Source organism: Acomys minous (genome assembly GCF_964271855.1).
Source record: "Acomys minous genome assembly, chromosome: 13".
Classification (NCBI taxonomy): domain Eukaryota; kingdom Metazoa; phylum Chordata; class Mammalia; order Rodentia; family Muridae; genus Acomys; species Acomys minous.
Genome location: NC_140495.1, coordinates 5,727,308 through 5,750,712, shown reverse-complemented (window position 1 = coordinate 5,750,712; position 23,405 = coordinate 5,727,308). Strand labels below are relative to the sequence as shown.

General features: G+C 50.1%; 1 protein-coding gene across 2 annotated transcripts in view; it reads left to right on the top strand.

The window, feature by feature from the left end:
- The first annotated feature begins 209 nt into the window (after positions 1-209).
- Positions 210-23,405, top strand: part of ITGA9 (integrin subunit alpha 9) — a 316,744-nt gene continuing 293,548 nt past the window's right edge. The window contains exons 1-3 of one of the 2 annotated variants that reach the window (XM_084754233.1): positions 210-669; positions 16,725-16,856; positions 18,450-18,552. In XM_084754233.1, coding sequence (XP_084610359.1) covers positions 476-669; positions 16,725-16,856; positions 18,450-18,552 — 429 coding nt within the window. In that variant the 5' untranslated portion in view covers positions 210-475. Of the gene's footprint in view, positions 670-16,138; positions 16,307-16,724; positions 16,857-18,449; positions 18,553-23,405 lie in introns of those variants that run through there. The other variant, XM_084754234.1, reaches the window with a different exon arrangement.

Below are 23,405 nucleotides of genomic sequence, written 5' to 3'. Positions count from 1 at the left end.
TTTGCCTCGGGTGGCTTTGGGCTTTTATGTGCGTGTGAGAGAGGCTTACAGCTTAAGACAAAAGGGGGGAGACCCAGCCAGCCCCTACCTCGTAGAGCCTGGAACATTGGAAAAGATGGGGTTCACCGGGGTCCAGTACCAAGTCCAGGCGGTGCTTGAGGAGCCACGTCCAGCAGGGGGCGCTGCGGGCCCGTCCCGCCCGAGCTGCCCGGGCCGCCCACCCCGCGGGCGCGCCTCTCCGCAGTCCAGCGCCGCCCGGGTCCGGGACCCGCTCCTTCCGTGAGCGCAGTCCTCTCCGCGGGGATTAAGAGGACGTCGCTCGCTGGCGGCCGTCCCTGGACTCGCTCCCGCTCGCGCAGCAGCCCATCGCCGCGTCCCGGGCTCAGACTCGGAGCGCACAGCTCGCGCCCCGGGCAACAGCGTGTCCCGGGAGCCCCGATCGTGGGGCAGGGCGCAGGGCGGCGGCCGGCTGGGGATGGGCCGCCCGGCTGCGGCGCGGACCGGCGCCGGGGGGCTCTGCGCCCCGCTGCTGCTGGTGGTGCTGGTGGCCGCGGGGGTCCCGGCCGGCGCCTACAACCTCGACGCGCAGCGCCCGGTGCTCTTCCAGGGGCCCACGGGCTCCTTCTTCGGCTACGCGGTGCTGGAGCACTTCCACGACAACACGCGCTGGTGAGTGTCCCGCGGCTCCTAGACTCCGGCGCGGCCACCCCACGGTCCCCCAAGTCGGCCGCCGCCTTTCCGGCCTCTTCCACGCCGCCTCCCGTGGGGCCGATTTAAATGTCTGGCGGCCACGCTGACATCCTGGCCTGCTCCAGGAGGCCCAGGGGGGTTCCTGGGGTCACTGTCTTCCCGGGGCAGTCAGGCGCAGCTTTACTTTCGCTACAGCAAAGTTACTTGACTGTCCACCTTCGCCGGGCCACCGCTGCCTGGCCAACTCCCCCATCCCCGGAGGGCCCCTAGGAGGCCAGGCTGCTCTTGGGGACCACTTTACGTGCCTCTAGGGCGGCTGCGTGCAGGAAGCACAGAAACAGGGGATGTGGTGGGAGTGGGTTCTGCGGTCGTGAGTATCTTGGCGGGGGGGGGAGGGGTTGCGGGGCAGCGTACAGAGTTCTTAGAGGATCTGGGATGCAGGAAAGTAAGGTTAAGGAGGACTCTAAAGGAACAGACTGTATGCCTGGCGGGCACCCTGGAGCTCATCTCCCACGTGCCAGTCTAGAGACAGGACTTAAGAGGATGAAGTTTTGTTTGGACCAAGAGGTACGATTGCTGACAGAGGAGATGGGAGAGCCTGCAAAGAAGATTAAGAGTTTCTCCCTCATTAACCGTCATTAGCGAGGTTAGCTGAGCCCACAGCAGGAACGCTTAGAGAAGATGGGTACCCTCCTAGACCACTTCCTTGGAATGAAACAGCCGCACCACGCCCACCTTTTCATAGCAGCTAGAGTTCCCGATCGTCAGAAAGCTACCCAACCTCGTTTTATATGATGTGTTTGTTACTGGGGGCCCAGGAGATGGCTAGTCGAGTTGAGGGTATTATCGAGTGAGTGAGCATCCTTAGAGGCAGCAGCAGGCTGAAAGATGTGTGTGCTTTGGGCGTGGAATACACCGGGAGTCTCTGCTCAGTATTGGACAGGGCGGAGGGAACCCGGGGTTTGTGCATGGGGACCCTCCAGAACCCTGGGGAAAGAGAACGTTGTGATCAGCCTTATTAACAATTGTGTATTTAGGAGTGCAGTCTCCAAGAGAACCCGTTTTCAAAGACCTTGTGTGTAGCTCTCATCTGCATCCCTTCTTGACGCTGATTGTAGTCATAGAGTTATCAGCCGGCTCTATGCTGCTTCCTGTCTTCCCAAACCCCCTTGTAGACAGTGGGCAGAAACCTCTCTCGTGTTCCGCAGGCTCCAGGTCTGATGTGGGCTTTGGGCTTGGTGCAGATTATGGCCGGATAGAAACAGTATGCAGAATACTCTCAGAGCCCCACACAGTGTGACCTTGGCATCAAGCATTATGGGAGGAACTGTCAAACGTAGAAGGGCTGTTCAGGGTGCGGGTCGGGGGCTATTAAGGAAAGGCCAGTCAGTCAGCTGTGGGAGGCATAGCTTCAGTGGGAACTTCAAGCTGTGGGTGGGTCTATGTGTCCTGCAGCAATCCCGTGGTTCCAGGGACACGGGCCAGGTTCCTGTCACCTGGCTTTGGATAGACCACAGGTCACAGCCTCCTCCTGCTGAGAACTAGATAAGAGCAGACCCAGCAGAGACAAGGTGTTGAACTTGCTTTGTTTTTGAAAGACGTTGTGAATAGCTTTTGCAGAGAAAGACAGCTTGGCCTCATGCTTGGCACCCAGGCTGGCACCCAGGCTGCATTGTAGGGTGGCAATGCTGGGTTTTGACCTTGTTGGGAGAGGGTCAGGCATCTCTTTGGGGACAAGCAGCTGGCCTGCTGATCTCAGAAGTGCCCCTCCTGCCAAGCCGCTCCCTGCATTAGAGTGCTGGTACCTCCATTTTTTTTTTTTTTTAGCAGCTCTTTGAATTTTACTATTAAAAACAAATCTCTTTGAAGCAAATTGTTCCCACCACAGTACCTTAATCGCCTCTTGATTTCTCTTGCAGCTTAAAAACAAAAACAAAAACAAACAAACAAAAAACCTTTCTTCCCCACGTTTCTCTCTCTTCCTTCAATTCCCCAACATTTTGTCTTGGCTCTTAAGTACAGCTTCTTCTGGCATTACTGCCTAGTCAGGGGCTCGTGGACTTTGAAGAGGGAGAAGCTTCCACTTCCTCTCTCCTCCTTTTCTCTGGAGCTAGACCCGTGTGAGGTTAATGGAACACCAGACAAAGGCTTTCCTCTTACACGAGCCCCAACTGTGGCCTGGGCTTACTTTTATTCCTGCTCTTGGAGAATAATCTTAAAGTGTCACTGTAAATGTGTAAGATTCCAGTCTTGTGAAATTCGTATCTACCCTCAATCTTTGCCTTAACTTACACCTCCAGGGCAGGTTGGCTGACTTGATGTCCCTCAGTATTACACAGTCCCTGAGCCAATTGTCCTCTCAATTCATCAGGTCATTTCCAGTTGCTTGTAATTCTAATAACACAAGTAAGCATTTTCACAACAAAGCACTGTGGGCCTTCTTAATTATTTCCTTGCAATCAGTTCCTGGAATCAGACCTCCTCAGTCAGCAAGGGTGACAGTTTTACAGTATTCCGTATTGTATTACAGAAGTTCCCGTGAAACGGGAAACAGGGTACTCGGGGCTCAGCATTTGATAGGTTGTTTAGCCAGTGGCTGGTCAGGTGCAGTGAGTAAGGAGAGAAAAACTGCAGGAGTAACTTCGAAAGTTCACAGTCAAAAGGTGAGGAAGGGAAGGAGTTTTTACAGGAGAAATGACATTGAAACCTGGGTGGGAAAGGCTGAGTAACAAACATTATGTAAACATTGTGCCTTCCGCTCCCCTTCGGGATGAAATGCTCTTTAGCTGATTAGTCCTGATGTGATTTGGGTGTGCTATACACAGGACAGAGACCGTGTTAGAAAGGACAGCGAGAGCCCAGACAGCAGGTGGCAGAGCTGAGGGTTAGGTTGTGTGATTAGTTTCTGTTACTGTAACAAACACCTGAGTTAGTAAACTTACAAAGAGAAAAGGTTTGTTTTGGCTCAGGTGCAGGCTCTGACTCAAGCCCACGGGTGTTGGCCCTGCTGCTTTTAGCTCTGTGGTGGGGGGTGTGCACCGCGGTGGAAGTTCATAAAGGACAAAAGTAGACCCCCCACCAAGCGTGACTTCGTACAGACCTAACCCCAGAAAGGTTTACTACTCCCCAAAAGTGACAAGCTGGGTCTGAGCCTGATCTATACCATGTTTTACCAGACCTCTGCCCGCCCCATGCTCTTCCACCTCCCACCCCCGCTCGGGGATGAAATGCCTCCGCTGTGAAGCTGTCAGCTCTTGGGTTTGTAACTAAGATTTGTTTCTTCTTGAGGAAGGCCAATGCCTGCATGAAGATCAGGGGTGATGTTGCCTTTCAGAACCCCCATGTTGAGTCTGGCTCCTGTGACCATATTCCCACTCAGGTCGCAGCCAGACTCAGCTTTGTTCAAAGTGCTACTTGTTTGACAGACCCTTGTCACCATGCCTTGGCTAGCAAGAATTGTCCCCGTGGTAGATAAACCAGAATAACCTAGAGACATCTGTATCAGTTTTGATGCAGACGTGAAAGTGACTGAGCTTTCTTTTCTCTGATGGCACCCGGAGCTCTCCTGTCGCCACCCTCCCAACCCTGCTTCTTCTCCTGGCATCCTTTGAACAACAGGAGTAGGTGCCAGGGGACATAGACAAAGCCAATTTCTGTCCCCTTCTCAGCTGCAGAGCCGACAACTGTAACACTCTGTGATATAAATAAATGGAGCCTGGCTGCCCCCCCAGGCCCCCCCTCCATCCCCAGGGCACTAGAGTCCAAAGTGGTTGGGTGCGCTGGCTTCCTCTCTGGCGATGTGCTTCCGGCTTCTCCTGGGACAGCAAGACTGCTGTGCTCAGGCACTGAGCGAGCATGCGGAAGTAGCCGGCTGGCAGAGCATCATTGTGGAGCGAGGACTCAGAGCAGCTCCAACATTCCATTTGCATTTAGAGCGGAGACTATATGCTGCCAGGTGGTGGTGACACCTGCCAGAGGTATTGTGTTTTACATAAAACGAACTCAAACTAGACAAAATCACAGTCACGTATGAGTAGCCACATGTGGCTAGTGGCTACTTCTGGGACAGCCCAAATAGGGAAACGCTCATCACGCCCAGAAGGCTGTATTGACTAAAGTCTTAAAGAGCTAGGCAAGACTTGAAGGAAACTCAAACAGCAACAAAAAGTCGATCCTTAGCATATTTAACTATTAGAGCCTCAGCAAGGCGCTTACATCAAAACCCTCTGGAACATGGAAGTGGGTGAGCTACCTGTTCATCTGTAAAATACTGATGTGTCCGGTGTGTGCCGAGAACAATGGAAATGCCATCCTTTGTTCGGTGGGCTCTTCACCTTGTGCCCCAAGGAAAATATCAGCTGCATCATAGGCTCTAGTTAAGGGAAGTCAGGCATGGGATGTTTATTCAGAGGGAAGAGGGAGATTCCTAAGAAGTTGAAGGATTTAGAATGGAGCCTTGGGATTTGGAGCTCCGCTCCCCAGCCCCATCTGGCCTTGTCAATCTTTGTGAGGAAACACGGGAACTGGTGTTAACCCTGCCACTCAGAAGCGCCCTGACCAGTGTTGCTCGTTTGCGCATGATCCTTGTGCACTTCCACTCTGCACTTGCAGGGCAAGGCACGCAACCACTTCCTCAGTAGCTTTTTTGGACCTTCGCGCTCAGACCACGCCTCCCTCATCCTGTGGAATGTGCCTTGCGCCTTTTCAACCATTTGGAAGGGGGATCAAAAAGCACTTGTATGGGGGTCCAAGTTCTAAGAGGATCCAAAAAGTATCTCTGAGAGTTTTTCCCTGAAGGGGGACACACATGGGTGCTGTTTCCCTAGCTGGTGCTGAAGCATCTTATTACCCAAGGGAGAACCTTCCAGGGCCAGGAGTTAGGGCTGTTCCTGGATGGCTGAGAAGATAATTGAGGGTGAGAGTGTGAAGCCCCCCCCACGCCCCCACCCCACCAGCTCCTGTTCCTGGTGACGTGCATCTGTTCAGAAGCGATCTCCTTCTAATAATGTGCGTGATCTGTCCTTGGAAAATCTTGTTTTCATGTTTATTTAAATCAGACACAGCATTCTGGGCAATCATTTACCTCCACTGGAGTTGACTTTAACTTAAAAAGATGCAATGAATTCTATCCGTGTGTTGCTGGGTGGGGCGGACAGGTCAGCTGCATTCACGGACACAACTGAATTCTGTTAAGTGTGTGTGTTCCGTGTGCACATGCACATGTGTCAGCACACATATGGAGGCCAGAGGACAAACTGAGCTGTCATTCCTCAGACACTGTCCCCTTTGCTTTTTGTAGTAGAGTCTCTCAGTAGCCTGGAACTTGCCAAGTAGGCTAGACTGTCTGGACAGCAAGCTCTAGGCATCTTAGAGTCATTACTATAAACATAACGTCACCACACCTGGCTTTTTAATGTGGGTTCTGGGGACTGAATTCAGGCCCTCAGAGTCATAAGGCAAACACATTGCCAACTGAGCCCAGTTAGCTGAGTCCTGTGCCCTGCGCCTTGTACCACAGAAACCCAGCAGGCTCAGGGGTGACGATGGGCTTTCAGAAGCCGAGCCCGCACTATTCTGGCCACTGGCTGGCTCTTGGGGTCTCTGTTTCTGATGCCACAGGACTCGGGAGGAGGACTTCGGAGGCACAGTGTGCTCCCTGACTTTGAACCGCTGAGGTCTACAAACTGAAAATCTTTTTAAGCAACTGGATTTGGCTAACAACCAAGGCAGAATAAATCGTTTTATCCACACCTTCTTTTGTGCCAGAGGAGGTCTTAGGGAGAGAAATTGAGTCTAAGGCAGGGAAGTGGGGACTGAGTCTGAAGCCGAGGGCTCACTTGCTCCCCCAAGGTCTGCATTTGAGGAGAGCCAACAGGCCTTGTAGGTTGAAATTAACAACACTGGCTACGGCAACAGGAGGGAGAAACCGCTGCTCCTGCGTGGCCTGAAAGGCAGCAGAGGTGAGAGCAGATGGAGAAGAAGGGAGGTTTCCTGACTCTTTTTGTATCCCTGTGTTTGGGGCCACAAGTTAGCCTCATGCATTTATCATCAGCCTCAGGAGCAGCAGTTTGCTCTCCAGACAGGAGGTGTGTGTGTGTGGGGGGGGCAGGGGGGGACCCAGAATGGATGTAGATGTGGAAACAAGGCAGGAGGCTAGGTGAACACAGGGGATGTCCTGGGATGTCCCCCCCCCTTTTTTTTGTCAAGAACACTTATCTGAATGCCAGGAAGACTTTGGTGTGGCAGCAGGGGCCTTTAATCAAAGTCCTACGGGATTGTAAGTCCTAGAGTTTCAGATGCCTTTTCCTAGGTGTGGTCTTGCAGAGCTGGGAGCAAGCGGAGCCTACCCCTGTCAAGGGAGCTCTGGCTCCCACCCCAGGCTCCACACAAGTTTAAAAAGTAAGCTGTTATTAGTCATTTTAAAAATAATCTCTGTGACCAAATACCTGACAGAAAGCATTCCAGGAAGAAAGACCTCAGGGTTTCTGGGAGCTAACGGGGTCCACAGCTGCTTGGCCCAGTGCACGTGAGCAGAACATGCTGGTGATGGGAACATGTGGCTGAGGCCTTTCTTTCTTTCTTTTTTTCTCTTAATACTTTTATTTTATTACACATGTATAAAACAAACTACGTACAGCAGAGAGAACCACATGACAATCATGAGAATAGTGAGTTCTATACATGTTACATTCATAGTGACTTGGCCATCTGCATCCATCTAGTTTGAAGTAAGTGTCTTTCCTGTCTTGTTGGGTCTAAATTTCTGAATGAGATTCAATATTTATCTTATCTCAGCTCCAATAGCTTAACTTCTTTATCTTGATCTAAAACAATCTTGTCCCCCAACCAACTAAACTTGGTTGTAAAACTATACTATCTTGTCTTCAATGCCCCTCAGAGGCATTTCTTTTAAAATAATATATAGGGAGATCACTGTATTGCACAATAGGCTGGGTAGCTCAGCAGTGACTGTCTGCATGCAGGAGAGGCTGAGAGCTTGGTAGCTGCATAGTCTGGGGGGGGGCGGTGGGCAAGGGGGGTTGCCTCCTCATTTGCCTAGACTCAAAATGATGATCAGGAAGGTTCCCAAGAGTCAGGCAGGCCTTCATCTCACTGTGCGAGGCTGAAGAAACTTAGGTTCTGATGTCAGCAGAGGATGTTGCCAGCAGCAGCAGTCACAGCAGAACAGACATTCACCAGTGGGAATGGAAGCGGGGCAGGCAAGCAGAGGCGCTTTCTTTACTTCACAGTGGAAGGAAGTACAATGCGAAGCGAAAGAGGCCAGAGTCAAAATGTGTCCCTCCAAAGACACACCCAACCCAAGTCCCCCACGCAGACCTTGCCTCCTGCCTTTCCCCCAGTGATGTCATTGATGGTATGAAAGGATGAACCCAGCCATTAGGTCAGAGCTCTGGAGGTCTAACCGTCTCTGAGAGTAGCATCACGCACACTCCCAGCCACTTGCTTTCCTCACCTAGGCATGGCTCCGTCCGTCTGTGCTAACAACTGAGATTAAGCAGGGACTGGGGAGCTAGGTCAGCATGCTGCTTGACACACATGCACACACTTGACCCAAGTTCCATTAAAAAAAAAAAAAGCAGGACATGGTGCAATGTGATTGTCATGGCAGCCACTGGGAAGGCAGAGGCAAGCAGATCCCTGGGGCTTGCTAGCCAGCCTAACCTACTGGGGTGAGTTCCAGGCCAGTGAGAAAACCCGTCTCAAACAAAGATGCACTGTGCCCAAGAAATGAATGACTCCCCTGGCCTTCACACACCTGAGGACATGTGCACACACAGGATTAACCATCACATCTGCCTGCAGCTCCAAGGAGACTTAGGGATGCTGAAGATTACATATTCTTACCCTTTTAAAGTCATTAGGATGTGAGAGACCTGCTCTGTTTTCCTTGGAGAAGAAAACGTTTATAGGAAAACAACAGGAAGATGTGCAGCCTGTCACTTTGATCTCCCAGAGGCCTGAGCTTGCTGTATTGTTACCAGACATGGCCTCACAGCCCATGCCCTGACCTAGGTTCGGCCACCCATCCTCCATTAGCCAATTAAAACAGCCAAATTAGCAGAGAAAAGCAGAAAAATGTTTCTTTAATGTGACTGCATTAGGGAGGGATCAAAGAACATCCCTTCCCGCCAAGTCTCTCTTCAGGCCTTGAAGTGAGGTTGCAATTTAAATGGAGGACAGACTTATGCATGTCATGGCAGTCCTGAGCAAGGTATGTCCCTGCCTGTCACTGGTTTGGGCTCTGGCCTCTCCAGGCAGATAGGCCCCCAAGTTGTCAACACTATGAAATACCATTCTGAGGGAAAAGTTTCCTGTGTGGTTGGACCATACTTTAGCCTTTTTCTTTTCACCAGCATGAGATTCCTGGGGGGAATTCCAGTTTCTGGGTGGGGGTATGAGGGGTGTCTGTTGTTTAACAAGTCCAATAGTCAAAAAATATGGGACACAAGTGTCACTTAGAATATTTCATCCCGCCGGGTGGTGGTGGCACACACCTTTAATCCCAGCACTCGGGAGGCAGAGGCAGGTGGGTCTCTGTGAATTGGGGGCTAGCCTGGTCTACAAAGTGAGTTCAGGACAACCAAGGCTATACTACACAGAGAAACCCTGTCTTGAAAATCAAACAAACAAACAAAAAAGAATATCCCATCCCTGCCAGGCAGGTTTTTTTGGACTCCAAGGTGAACCTGATATTCTCAGCTGTGTGGGGAGCATGGTCCTTGGCTCCCTTAATGCATCTGTCAAGGGCAGTGGCCTCTGAGGTCCCTCCATCCCTGCCTGACTCATGCCACTCCACATTCTCTGCTCTTCAGCTGGACTCAGAACTCCACAGCTTCATTCTCTGGTGACTCTCCTTTGCTTCGTTTACTCCAAGCTATTTTCACCACCTTTGTTGGATGCTTCGGTGTGCTGTCAGCCTCCTGTTGCTAAGGCCCAGAGACGGCAAGCTGCCTGTCTGAGGTTACCCAGCAAGGGCATGGGTGTGTTGTCGTTTGAACCCAAGCTGCCCTAATTCAATGCTAATTCAACTACTTTGTAGGCCAGTGACCTTCCCACTTTCCACCCCAATCAAGCTCTTTTTCAAGGAAGTAAGCTCCCAAGGAGGAGAGAGGTGGCCCAGTATCCCTTTTGGGAGCATTTTGTGAGTCTTTGGCCTTGCAAATGAAAGACCCCCAACTCCCCCACTTTATGGTATGGGGGTGCCCCCCAAATTGACACTCACTGTTTTCTTTTGTGGTTCATGACACTGCTATTCTGGGAGCGGGCATGAAATGTCTCTAGTCTAGAAATAAGGAAAGAGAAGGCCAGGGGTGCCGTCCAAAGTCATGTGGCTGGAGAAACTGGCCAGTTTCTGAGACAGTGTAGGAGTTGTTTTTCTTGTTGCTATAACCAAGTTCCTGACAAGAAGCAATTTAAGAGAGGGAGCATTGGTTTTCACTCATAGTTGAAGGTGTGACCAGTCACAATGTGATCACAGTCAGGGAGCAGAAAGATGGATGCTGATGCACAGTTCACCTTTAATTTCCATCTTTGGTCTATGGGATGGCCCTGCTCTCTTTTGGGATGGGTCTTAGCTCCTCAGTTAATCCTTTCTGGAAGCATCGCCATAGACACACTCAGAAGTGTGCTTCTGAGGTGAATCTAAATTCATGACGAGTTGGTCATGAAGACTGACTATCACAGCAGATGTTAAGCAAACCATTTAGGGCTTTTCCAGCACCTACCACACATCTCACAGGTCAAAGCTCCCAGTAACAGCTCTGTGATCCTGGCTGGGAATGAAAGTCCCTTGGAGGAAGGATAGAATAGCAGGAAGCAAGAGAAGACATTGAAATACTTCTCGGCAACCCTACCGGGATGGCCAGATTTTCTCAGGGGCAAATGGATGAATGATAGTTACCAAGCCCAGATTCCTTAACAAAATAATGAGCTGTTTCCAGTGACCTTAACCCCAGTGGCTGTCACCAGCTGTCATCCTGAGCCTCGGCATCCCGTGGCTGTCAGGGTAAGTTGGGATCAGCCAGTGTTCTTGTATTCTGAGCCTGGCTCTCTCATGTCAACCTCTGTGTTGACTGGTTGGATGGCTCGTCCCTGCTCTCTGTGACTTTCATTGTCTAGCAGGTTAACCTGGGCTGGGCACGAGGTGGCTGGGCAGGGTGCCAGGAGAGTCAGTGGCACACAGAAGCCCAGGAGTCAATCCTTCATCTTCCTTCACAGCTAATGCAAGTTTCAGAAAGGAGGAAGCAGACACCACCTTTCAGAGGGATGAGCCATAGGACTCCATTGAACAGGACAAGGGTACAGGAAGGGTGGAGGACAGCGGCTGCTTCCCCGGTGTGGCTGCTGGTGAAGTCATCCTCACCATCCCTGCATTTCTGTGCGGTCGGCGGAAAGCCTGAATCAATGCCTGCCTAGCGTAGCAGAACATGGAGCTGAGTTCTAAGGACCTGTGAGCTCCTGGGGTGCTGCCAAGGACAGCACCACACTTGGAGCTGGGACAAGTGAGGTGTCAAAGTGTTTTCCCTACTACTACCCAGTATTAAAGCAGTATGCTGAGCACCTACTTTGTCCCAGGCTCCGCCCTGGGTGCTTTATAATGCTTCCCTGGCCAAACCTCACAAGAATCCTTTGGGGTATATTTTCACTGCCTCCCCATTTTATAACAGAGGAAAACTGAGATGCAGAGTGATCAGGAAACACACTGGAGGTCTCACAGCTTGTCGTTGTTGGAGGGAGAGTTTGGTCTATGCTTTCTATACTTTATTGTGAGTAATCGGGCCACAAAGCTCAGAATATGGGGGAGAGGCTGGGGATGTCATTGAGACGATAGAGTGTTTGTGTCAACCTAGCATTGCACAAACCCAGGCTTGATGGTGCACATCTGTAATCTCACCACTCAGGAGGAAGAGGCGTGAGGATCAGGACTTTTGAGGTCAGGCCTGCACATGCCTGCAACTCCAGCGCAGAGGAACTGGGGACAAGAGGATTGCTGGGGCTGGCCGGCCATCCATCCTAGATACATCAGTGACCTTCAGGTTTACTGAGAGACCTTGTCTCAAAAATAAGGTGGAGCGTGATTGAGGAAGACACCCAATATTGACCTCTGACATGCACATGTGTACTCAGACACACAAGCACACAGACATATATAGACACACAAAAATGAACATGTACATGCTTACCTCCACACACAGACACACCACCATGTATACACACATATGTGAACACTCACCTGTACATAGACATATCACCATGTACACACATATGTGCACACTTCCCTGAACACACAGATACACCAAGATGAACACATACACATGTGTGCTTACCTGCACATACAGAGATACCAGCCCCACACACATGCATGCATGCTAACCTGCATAAAAAGACATACCACCATGTACACACGTCCACAAATAACCCAGCTGCTGCTGTTAAAGTGCCCAGCAAGCCCACTGCTTAGCTTCCTGGAACCTTGGTTTTCTGAAGTGTAAGAGAAACTTCTGGTTCAGGAAGTGAGCACTGGCACCTGGCCTTCTCCCTCTGGGATGAAGCCTCCAGTCTGGTTGAAGGGCTCCATCCAGTTCTCCACTCTGCTTAGCTGTCTTGTGCCTACAGAGGGGTGGGCAGCGCTTCCGGGGGGGTTCTCCACAGCAGATACACACTGGTTAAGCTGCATTCCTGTAACAGGAACATGGGCCCCTGGGGGCAGCTTTGGTTTGGAATCAGACACATAGGAACAAACCTAATGGGCTGGAAGTTTGTAATCCCCACTTCTTGTTATCAAGCTGGCTGTAATTTTGCCCTGTGGTGCGGCCGCTGTGGCTGTAGGGAGGGAGGGAGCCTTGAAAGGCTGCTGGTCCCTGGCCTTCCTCCCCCCCACCTTCCCCAACCTCCCAGAAGGCAGCTCTGCCTCAGCCTGGTCCCTGCTACCTGATCTCCAAGGGACTGACCAGTACATGTGAGAGTTCAGAGGAAGGCGGGGCTGGGATGGAGCCAGCTTGAGCTCAGGTAGGAGAGCCTGGAAAGCATTCACTAGAGACATCCATGGAAGACACTGAAGCCACCACTCAAGTGTGTTGAACATTTCTAACATTGAAACATGACATCGTCATCTGCAAAGTGTACACACATGAGTGGCACACACACACGCTTAAAACAGTCTCATAAGTGGGTCTGGGGAGATGGCTCAGTGGGCAAAGGACTTCTGAGAGCTTGAAGACCTGAGTTCAACCCCAACCCCCTCATAAAAAGATAGGGCTGATAGGGCTGGTGGTGTATACTTGTAATCCCAGCACTGGGAAAGGAGAGGATTCTGGGGCGGGGGGCGGGGAGCATACTGGTCAGCCAGTCTAGACAAATTGTTGAGCTTCAGGCCAGTGAGATGGAGAGAAATGGAGGAAGACACCCATTCTGTCCCCGCACGCGCACACACACACACACACACACACACCTCAGCCTATTTTAAGGACGTTTATGATTTTGTATTGGGCCTCACTCATAGCTATGCTGGGGAGCATTTGTCTGCCTGTTGGGAAATAGCCGAGGGAGGGGAGGAAAAAGCGCCCCTGGACATGGACCCTGGGCTTGAGCATAACCCAGCCTCCTAGGGTGGAACACACAAGGGGCTGCCTGGTTGGATCTGCCTTCACCAGGAGCCAGGCTTCTGTAACCCTCGCTGTCGCCGGTGGATAAACAGGCCGGACGTATGTTTTCAAAGAGGTTTATGAGCTACTTACTAGGGAGGCAGACCTTTGGTTAGCACCATGCTGGCAATGCCAGTGTTTTAGAAAACCAAGACCACGACTGGCATCCACCTCCTCCATCCCGTGAGCCTGAGTGGGAATAGAAAGGCATTCTTTATGTACTAAAGCCCAATCTTGAAGAACAGGCTTAAGAGCCAAGTTTTAACCGCAGAGTGCCCACAGAGCCGCCTTGGGCTTCCTCGAGTGTGGTCACACACTGGAGTAGCCGGCAGCAGAAGGGAACTGAGCACCTGCTGGCTTCCTTTCCCTTTCTCCTGCTGGCTTGGTCTGAACAAGAGAAGGGTGGGGTGGCATGCTGTTATGGGGCACAGGCTGCAACCAGGACAAGTTTCAGGAGCCTTGGCCACCTGCTAATCCATCCATGAAATGGGACCACACTTGAAGGGACAAGCAGAGGTGGGAAAGAGCTTGGGGGCTTATTTGATGGGGGGGGGGCTGTGGCTGGGGACATACAGTTCCTTTGATAAGGTACCTGTACAAAGGAAGGTGTGGTCTTCCTCAGGATACTAGGGAAGATGGGAGGATGTTTGAAATTGCTGGAATACAACTTTGTCGCCCAGGGGACAAAGAAAATGAAGGTGGCATCTTTTCAGTAGCACACTCCGAGCCCTTGTGATCTCTGTCTCTCAGGATCAGCCTTACCAGCAGCCACCTGAATGAGCTTCAGAGAGGCCACACCCCAGTGCTGGCCTATTGTAGCCATCTTGCCCAGGACTGTGGGCTAGGTAAAGAGCCAGCACTGGGCTGCCAAGGAAGCCACAATGTTCTGGAGGCACAGAGGCCAGCACATTCTCCAACGCGCTGTCCTGTGAGTGTCAGGCACATGCGCGTATGCCTCTTTAGCTCATATCGCAGGATCTGAGAAAACCTTTCTTGTGGCGCCTGATGGTTAGAAGTCTGAGTGAGGGAGGTCCTAGCAGGGCTTGCTTGGACCAGTGGCTGTTGTCAGAAACCATGGCATAGTTTGGGCTCAGAGGAGCATTAGAATCCAGCAAGTCCGGCAACCATTTTGCCCCCCATGTCTGGCTGCTTCCTGCAGCCACTTTCTGATTCCTGTGGGCCGCGGATTTCTCTCTCTCCTTTATTTGTTGTGATTTTAAAGTTATTCATTCTAGGAGGGCACGTCTCTACAACACATTTGAATCATACCCGCACCTCACTCCACCGGGTGTACTACTCCTGGGCCCCTCCTCCCCATTTTCCCTCCCTCAACTTCATTCTCTTTTATTCATTACAATTATTTTAAACTAATACTTATTTATTTATGTTGATGCCAGTTCTCCACATAGCTCTGGCTGTCCTGGAACTCACTATGTACGTCAGTCTGCCTTTGAACTCAGATCCATCTGCCTCTGCCTCTCCAGTTCTGGGATTAATGGTTTGTGCCACTATTTCCAACCCTTTTCATATATATATATATATATATATATATATATATATATCCCACAAGTCAGGTGCCTCTCATGTGCTCAGTGAGGACGTAGGGCTATTCATGGGCAACCAACTAGGGTTTAGATCCTTGAGGAAAACTGATACTGTCTCCAGCCTTTAGCAATCATCTTTGGCCAATAGCTACTCAGCTAGGGGTGTGGCCTTGTGAACCTCCCCACCCCCTTGCTGGAGTTCCACCCTGCTTATTCTTGTGGAGGTGCACCCTCACAGGTGCTGGGAGTTCATGGGTGCTGAGGTTCTGTCATTCTCAGGACATACCTTTCCCCAGCAGCAGCCTCCCTGACCTTGCCCTAAATAGTCTTACCAGGCCCCTTCCTTGATGTTCCCTGAGCCTTGGGGAGTAGGGGGTGTGATGAAGATGCCCCATTTCTGGCTGAGCACCCTCCATGGTCACTCCCTCTCTACACTCCAGCCAGATGTGCATCTCTGTTTCTGTCGCCCACTGCAAGCAAAAGCTTCACTGATGAGGCTGGACCAACCCTACGGTGTAAGGATATATGTTTAGAAGGCTGCTGGCTGCAGTGATGGCTTCTTTATATTATTTTACTTTTGCTGTGTGGTGCTGCAGATGGGACTCAGGGCCTCAGACAGGTGCTCTGCCTGCATGACACCCCAATCCCTAGTATAAAATGAGTCACAAATGCTTGTTTGCGGGGCTGATGGGTAATTGAGCCTGTGGGAGGCTTAGGACACAGTACTAGAGTTTTACATTATACTCCATAGCCCTTAGGGCTTGACGTGGCAGGCTGTAGATGCTTTGGCCATTTTAAGTTATCAATCTGATAATTCTTTTCACTTGTGAAAACAGCACGCTCCAAGGAAGGTTCTTTGCTGACTTGCTCCAGTGGCTGAAGCCCAGCCCTGGAAGAAAGCGAGTCAGGGAGTATCCCTTAGTGGCTTTCTCCTTGGGTTTGGTTCCGAGCATCATCATGGATTTGAATTAGAGCATCCAAGGGCTGGCCAACCTCCCTTGTGTGGCTGGGCTGGGCAATGTGTCTGGCCTGCTTGGTCCTCATGGACACAGCCTGCTAGGGAATGCTGCATTGTGGAGTGACTGAAGGACTCTCTCTTTTTTCTTCCTTCCTCCTGTTTCTCTTCAGAAAAGGGTGGGCCTCCATGGATATTAACCAGCCATGGCATATCAAGTTGCAGCAAGACTGGGTATCTCCTCTTCTATTAAGGCTAGACAAGGAATCTCAGTCAGGGGAAAGGGTTCTGAAGGCAGCCAACAGAGTCAGAGACAGCTCCTGCTCTGGCTGTTATGCACCACACAAGAAGACCAAGCTACACATCTGTAACATACGAATTGAGGGCCTTGGTCAATCCCATGTGGGCTCCCTGGTTGTCAGCCCAGTCTCTGAGAGCCTCTATGGGCACAGGTTCGCTGATTCTGTGGGTTTTCTTGTAGTGTCCTTGACCCCTCTGACTCCTACAATCCTTCCACCCCCTCTTCCTTGGCATCCCCAAGCTCCGGGAAGTGTTTTCTTAATTGAGACTCTATCCTCTCTGATGACTCTAGCTTGTGTCAAGTTGGCACAAAAGTAGATATCTCACCAAAGTTTTGGACTCATTTTTCTACTGGTTTGTGTTTCTTTTAGATGATGGTTTTACTTCTGCAGTGTGTGTGCATGTGTCTTTGTTTGTGCATCTATGTGTGCACAGACACACACATAGTAAACTTGTATAGCTTCCCAGTGCATACGCAGATTTCTCACCCTTACCTGGGCAAATATGTCACTGCCTGTCTCTTTTTCTCCAGCACTGGTTGTGACTGTGCTCTTTTTTTTTGATGTGCAGGGTCCTTGTGGGTGCACCGAAGGCAGATTCTAAATACAGCACCTCAGTAAAGTCTCCTGGAGCTGTGTTTAAGTGTCGTGTCCACACCAACCCTGACCGGAGATGCACCGAACTGGATATGGCTCAAGGTAGGTGGACATGCTTGTCAGGGTAGAAGTGGGACTGGCATCTTCATACTTTGTCCTTTTTCTACTTAGGATGGCTTCATCATTCACTGACCTGCCCTCATTCCCTCTTTTCTTCCCTCCATCTTACAGATGTATACAAGGGAGCCTGTTAGTTTTTAGGTACCAGGATATGCCAATGAACAAAGCAAAAAGGAGCCTGTCATCCTGGGCCTTGGAAACCAGTAGTCAAAGCAGACATTAAAATAAGCAACAGAGTAAGATAAAGCCAGAGAGGGAAGGTGTGTGTTAGGGTCAACTCTATGTTAGAGTTGGAAGACGCCTCCTTGGGGACCTCTGTATATGTGGAAGGTGGCCAGGAGCCATCTGCGCAGGTCCAGGAAGTGAGGTCTCCAAACAGATTAAGAACAGTGTACCGCTGGAGAGGTGAGCAGGAGAGGGTGGAAAGGACATCTGCCAGGTGGGCTGGGGCCAGATCACCTAGGCCTCACAGGAGAGGTTACATGGTGGCATTGGTTCTCTATGTGCAGCCCAGACCACTCAAATCAGTTCCAAGTTTTACATCTTACATGGTGAAAGATATGATGGGATGGATTGCGATGCTTGCTTTTGTCTAGTAGATCGGATGGATTGGCTCTGGTCCAGCTATGTGCGTTAGGGATGGCTTGCATAAGGATTGCTTTGAGAAGCCTTAAATGGGAGAGGCAAGCACAGAAAATCAAGCTAAGTCAAGAAGAGGTTCACTCACTTCTTCCGGGTCTTGTTTTCCTGCAAAGCCCTTTCTCACCAAGATCTCGTGAGCACTTTTTATATACAGAGGGGCCGGGGAGATGACTCAGGTGGTAACTATTTGTTGTGAAAGCAGGAAGATCTGAGTTCCTCCCTTAGAATCTGCACAAAGAGCTGGCTGGGGTTGCATGAGCCTACAGGCCCAGCATTGAGGGGGTGGAGATGATTCTCCTTTGGGATCATTGGCTAGCCAATGTGGCTAATCCTGTAAGCCTCAAGTTCTATGAGTGACTCTGCCTCAAAGCATAAAGTGGAGAGCAATTAAGGAAGACTCCTGACATCAACCTGTGGACTTGCTATGCATGGACACACACATGAATGCACATACCCCTAACATGTGGCGCACACACACACACACACACACACACACACACACACACACCCCTCCAACAATGCACACAAATGCAAACATGTATACATACATACACACACATACAAACACACAAACGCATACCCCAACATTTGTGCACACACATGCAAACTTGTAAACATACACAACAAAGCAACAACAAAAACCAACAATGTGCTGATTTTCCTTGTCAGAAGAGGAGGTGTGTGCTTCTGTGATCTGTTCTGTGACATGTCTGCTACAATGACTTCCCAGACCTTCAATGGAGACACTTTTACCTTCCTTGAGAACTTCGCTATTGAAAAAGAACTGGCTGGCTTAAACAGCAATTTTGCTACAGGTTTCTATAGAGCTACATTTTGTTACAAGGTGCAGAAGTTTGCGCCCCTGGACCACCCTCTGACAGGCAGCCGGCTGCACCGTTCCTCAATTCAATCTGACCTCTGTCCTTTCTCTAGGTAGGAATCGTGGTGAGCTCTGTGGGAAGACCTGCAGGGGAGACCGGGATGATGAGTGGATGGGGGTGAGCCTGGCCCGTCAGCCCAAAGCAGATGGCCTTGTTTTGGTAAGACCTCTGGGGATAGGGTGACTTGGGATAGGGTACCCTAAGAATGCAGGACTGACCCCATAGGAAAGCTGGCTAGCACAGAGCCAGAGAACAGTTTTGAGTCTGTTTTGCATTGCTGCTTTGAGGTGTGTCCGACCTGCAGCTTTAGGCCACATGTACCTGCCTATGGTAGAGGATGGCTATGAGGCCCAACACAAAACCATAAAGTTACTGAAAACATTGTGAGATACTTTTGTGAGATTTAAAAATAACTCAATTGTACGGTTCTCACGTGTGAACCTTGCAGGTGATGGTATCATGTCTCATGTCAAAGGTTTACAAACATGTTTACAAGTTTGCCTGTGTGTGTACACATGTTGGGGTATGCGTTTGTGTGTTTGTATGTGTGTGTATGTATGTATACATGTTTGCATTTGTGTGCGTGTATTTTCTTTAGACATATAGGGCTGAGGATATAGCTCAGTGATAAAGTACGTTCTTAGCATACATGAGGCCCTGATCAATCCCAGGAGGCAGAGACAGAGACAGAGAGACAGGCAGACAGACAGACACAGAGAGAACATAGGTAGAAAGAAGTTTGTAATTTCATTTACTTCTAGATATTTTGTGTATGTCTTCAGGTCAAGGCATAATTTACATAAAATACACAAAATCTTGAACTTGTAGCTTGGGTTTTGGTACATAGTTTAAACATCCCAGGAAGCTCTCTGTGCCTTTGTCTATCACCCCCTCACATCCCAGAGGCAGCCACTGCTTTGCTGATATTGCCAGTAGTTAACCTAGAGCTTCCCACGAACACAATTCTGTGCCTGGGATCAATTCCTGAGACACAGTGGAAGGAGAGAACTGAGTCCCACAAGTCACGCCTGCGCAGCCCCCCGCCCCCATGTTTCTCTTTTTTCTTTTACACTCTTCTGTTGTGCTATAAAGCTAAGCACACCGCACAGCTGGGTGACACTTTCACGCGTGTGCATGCAGGCATCCCATGGGCCACATCCTGCAGGCTCCTTGTGCCCTTTCCCAGGCAGCTTGCCTTCCATAGGGTGGTCCTCTTCAGACTTCATAGCATCTTCTGCCACTGGCCTTCCTCGAAGGCTGTAGGAAGATTTATGCTTTACAAGTTCAAGGTCAAGAAGGGAAAGTGAATCCAGCTGCTGTATCTCCGGGGTTCCCTTTGGGTCACATGCTGTCAGCGCTGGGGGCCTTATGGACGTTTGCTCCCAGGGGGAATGGGTTTTCTTCAAGGATTCCGGCCAACAGTTTCCAGCTCTCTCTGGGCAGCTTGGTTCATTGCTGATCCCCTCAACCCCACCTCAGCATACTTAAGAGCCCCCCCCATACACACACACATTGTTGGGTCCTTGGGAGAGAGGAAGCAGCTGGATGCTGTCGCCAGCATTACAAGGCCTCCCCACTGGGCACCAATGTGGGTCTCATTGAACATCCCACCCCCACTTCTTCTCTCCAGTCCTTTAATCCCTGTCTCAGCAGGCTATGGATGATGGCCAAACCACCACATTCCTCTAGGCACGGTGGCCTAACCCCACAGGGTGACTCAGCCCCAAAGGCCCAGACCTCTGGTCTACCATTCTTGGGAAAGAGAGGGGAGAAGCCAAGCATATATATTCCAAAGCCAATGCTCGGAACCAATAGAGAGGAGGAGGCAGCAGGGGATAGCAAGGCATGAGATGCCCTCCAGGCATTGAGTCTAGAGGTAGCCTGCTCTGCCAAGACGCACTTCCTTAGGATGTAGGAATGTAACTGAGAGCTTGATTGCAAAGGTACAAGACAGGACCCCGTCAGGGGTCTTAGGCAACAGAGAGGAGCATGGGAGACATTTGGCACAGGAAGTCAAGAAGGTGGGACGGAGTATTTGTAGGAAGTGGTGCTGCAGGCAATCCTATGCAATGGATTGAGTTACATTTCTGTCGAACGCAATGCTTGCACCGTTCATTTGGTAAGTCACCCCACAGAGGTGCTGGAGAAGAAGAGGTGGGCATGGGAGGACATCAACAGTTCACGTGTCTCTTATCCTGTTGTAGGATATACATACATACATACATACATACATACATACATACATACATACATACAGCATGCAGCACTTCAGCCTTAAGGGTATTATGTGCTCTGGGGGGGGGGCGGGCTTATAGGCTTTCTTTGGCCATATGTGCTACTGATAAAAGAAAGGCTAATTTTCCCTTCTAAAATCAGGAGACAGCACCAGAAGTACATGTGAAAACATTGTTGCACGACAGCGTCTCCAGAACTCTGCATCTTGAAATGCCAAACTCTGTCTTTATTGAACTCAGCCCCCTTGCTCCTGTCTCCTGATTCCTGGTAGCCATCATTCTAATGTTGAAGGTGCTCAACCATGTCAGATCCTGTTCAAGAAGAAGCAGGCAGCATTTGTCTTTTTGGGATGGTTTCTTTCATTTAGCGCAGTGTCCTCACTGTTCAGCTCTGTTGTAGCATATGACAGGATTTCTTTATTTTGTTTTCTTAAGACCAAGAACACATGTTTTCTTAAGACCAAAACACATGTGCACAATGTTTTCCCTATTCATTCATGAATCTAGCTCCCTGCCGTTATGGATAACATTGCTATAAACACCAGCAAAGATTTATTAGACACTTTATTTTCCATTTCTTCTGGGTGCATATATGGAAGTGGGACTATCAGATCTTGTGATAAATTTTACTTTTCGTTCTTGGAAATCCCTTGCTACTTTGCCACTCTGCAGTGTATGAACTATTTTGTGTTTGGCCAGCATGCAGCACGTTCCATGGACATCTATGTTTCTGCGTGTTATTGTGGTCTTATGGTACTGAAGCTAAAGCCTACAGCCTCGAGCCTGCCTAAGCACGTGTTCTATACCTGAGACACACTCATAGCACTCTCCATTTCCTTTTTAAATAGTGGCCATCCTAGAGTGGCAGGTGATATTTTGTGATGGTGTGTGAGTGTGTGTGGTATTTAAATCCATTTTTGTCTGTGAGATCTTTCTGGGAAGCAAGTATTACTTTTAAAATTAAAAAACGCAGAAGGACTCTTGAGCCCCCAGGAGTCCTTTGCGGCACAGGATCTCCCTAGGGATACAACCTTTGATTTCGAGGATGGGATGGGGGAGGGGGAGGGGGAGGGGGAGGGGGAGGGGGGAGTGGCTGCTTTGCATGCTACAGAAGTCAAAGCAAAGGGCAGAGGGGGACTTGGAAAGCTGTGACTGGGAGTCAGTCCTCTCAATGACAAATGGCCTTATCAGGAGCAATGCTGGTAGGACCTAGGAGGTCAAGCTGGTCCGCCAGGCTCACTTTGGCCCAGTGGCTGCCCATCTCTGCTTTGTGGGTAATGTGATGCCTTCCAGTCTCCATGGGGAACAAGTGACCCCAGACACAACAGCTACAACAAGGCCGAGAACAGGTCCCTTCCCTTCTCCCTCTGCTCCACGTGCAGAGACGGGGTCCACAGGAGTCGGGAGGAGGGCTGGGAAATGGCACAGTCAGTCATGTCGTGCAAGCAAGAAGACTTGAATCCAGATCACCAACACCATGGAAAAGCCAGACACAGCCCTGAGGAGGCAGTGCCAGGACGGTCCCTGGAGCTCAGTTCTCAGCCAAACCAATGAGCTCTAGGCTCAATGAGAGATTCTGTTTCAAAAAATAAAGCTAGAAAGCAATGGAGAAAGGTACTTTACATTGACCCCTGGCATACACACACACACACACACATACACACACACACACACTGTTCAGAACCACTGTCTTTCCTCATCAGAGCTGCCAAGCCTCAGATAACAAATTATCTAATCAGCTCGATTTTTTTTTTTTTTCTGGGTGGAAGCAGTGCTTTCCGGCTGTAACTCTGCTGTTTCCTTTCTGAAGTTCAGGGTGCTCACGCTCTTATCTCTCTCCTTCCCTTGTGTCCATTTTCTTCAAAGCCACGGAATATGTTCCTGTGAATATTTTTGTCCCTGTTTCCTGGTTTGGTGTGTGCATGTGAATGAGCGTTCCACTGAAATATAACATGAAAAAAAAAGTGCACAAGTCAGGGCGACACTCTGACGAGATCTCTTTGGGTGAATATCTGCCAAACAACATTCCCAGAACACATCACCCCAGAGACTCTTCCCCCGCCTTCCCCTAGGTCCTCCCTGCCCAGCTGCCACCAGCTCCAGGGTGGCAAGCCACCAGCTCCAGGGTGATACAGCCTCTTTGGGAGAATTCTGTGGCATCCTAGCCTTGTTTTATCCTGTGCCCACCACATGTCTCAGCGGCCGTGCTCTGAGCTGGCTGTGCGTTGTGACCCTGAAACCATGACAAAGGCTTGTCCATCTGTGCACAGCAAGTGCAGGTGTGTGAGGGCGGCGGGGACAGACAGGCATGTGTGACCAAGCCACCCTCTAGGAAGGACATGCTGTATTATTCACACAACAAAGAAGGCCTTTGAAGGAAACTGGACCTCTCCTTCCTCTTTGTGTTCCTCGGGAGGACAGTCAACTCTTCTAACTTGAGAGGTGTGAGGGGCTGAGATGATGACAGCATCCTCAGCCTTTTCTATAGCAATTTGAAAGCTGACTTTGAGCAGATTATTTCTTCTTGGACCTCCTCCTCCTCCTCTCCATCCCCTTCCTTCTCTTCCTCTTCTTCCTTCATCTCTTCTTTTATCCTCCTCTTCCTCCCTCTTTCTTCTCCAAGCTGTTTCTTCTTTCCTTTTTCCCCTTTCTCTTCTTCTTCTTTTTCTTCCTTCATCTTGGGCCTTGCTCATGCTCCAGAGCACACACTGTACCTATGGGCTACTCCCACAGCCCAGAGCAAGTCTTGGCTGCTTCCAGAGAAGTTTCTTCTTTTCC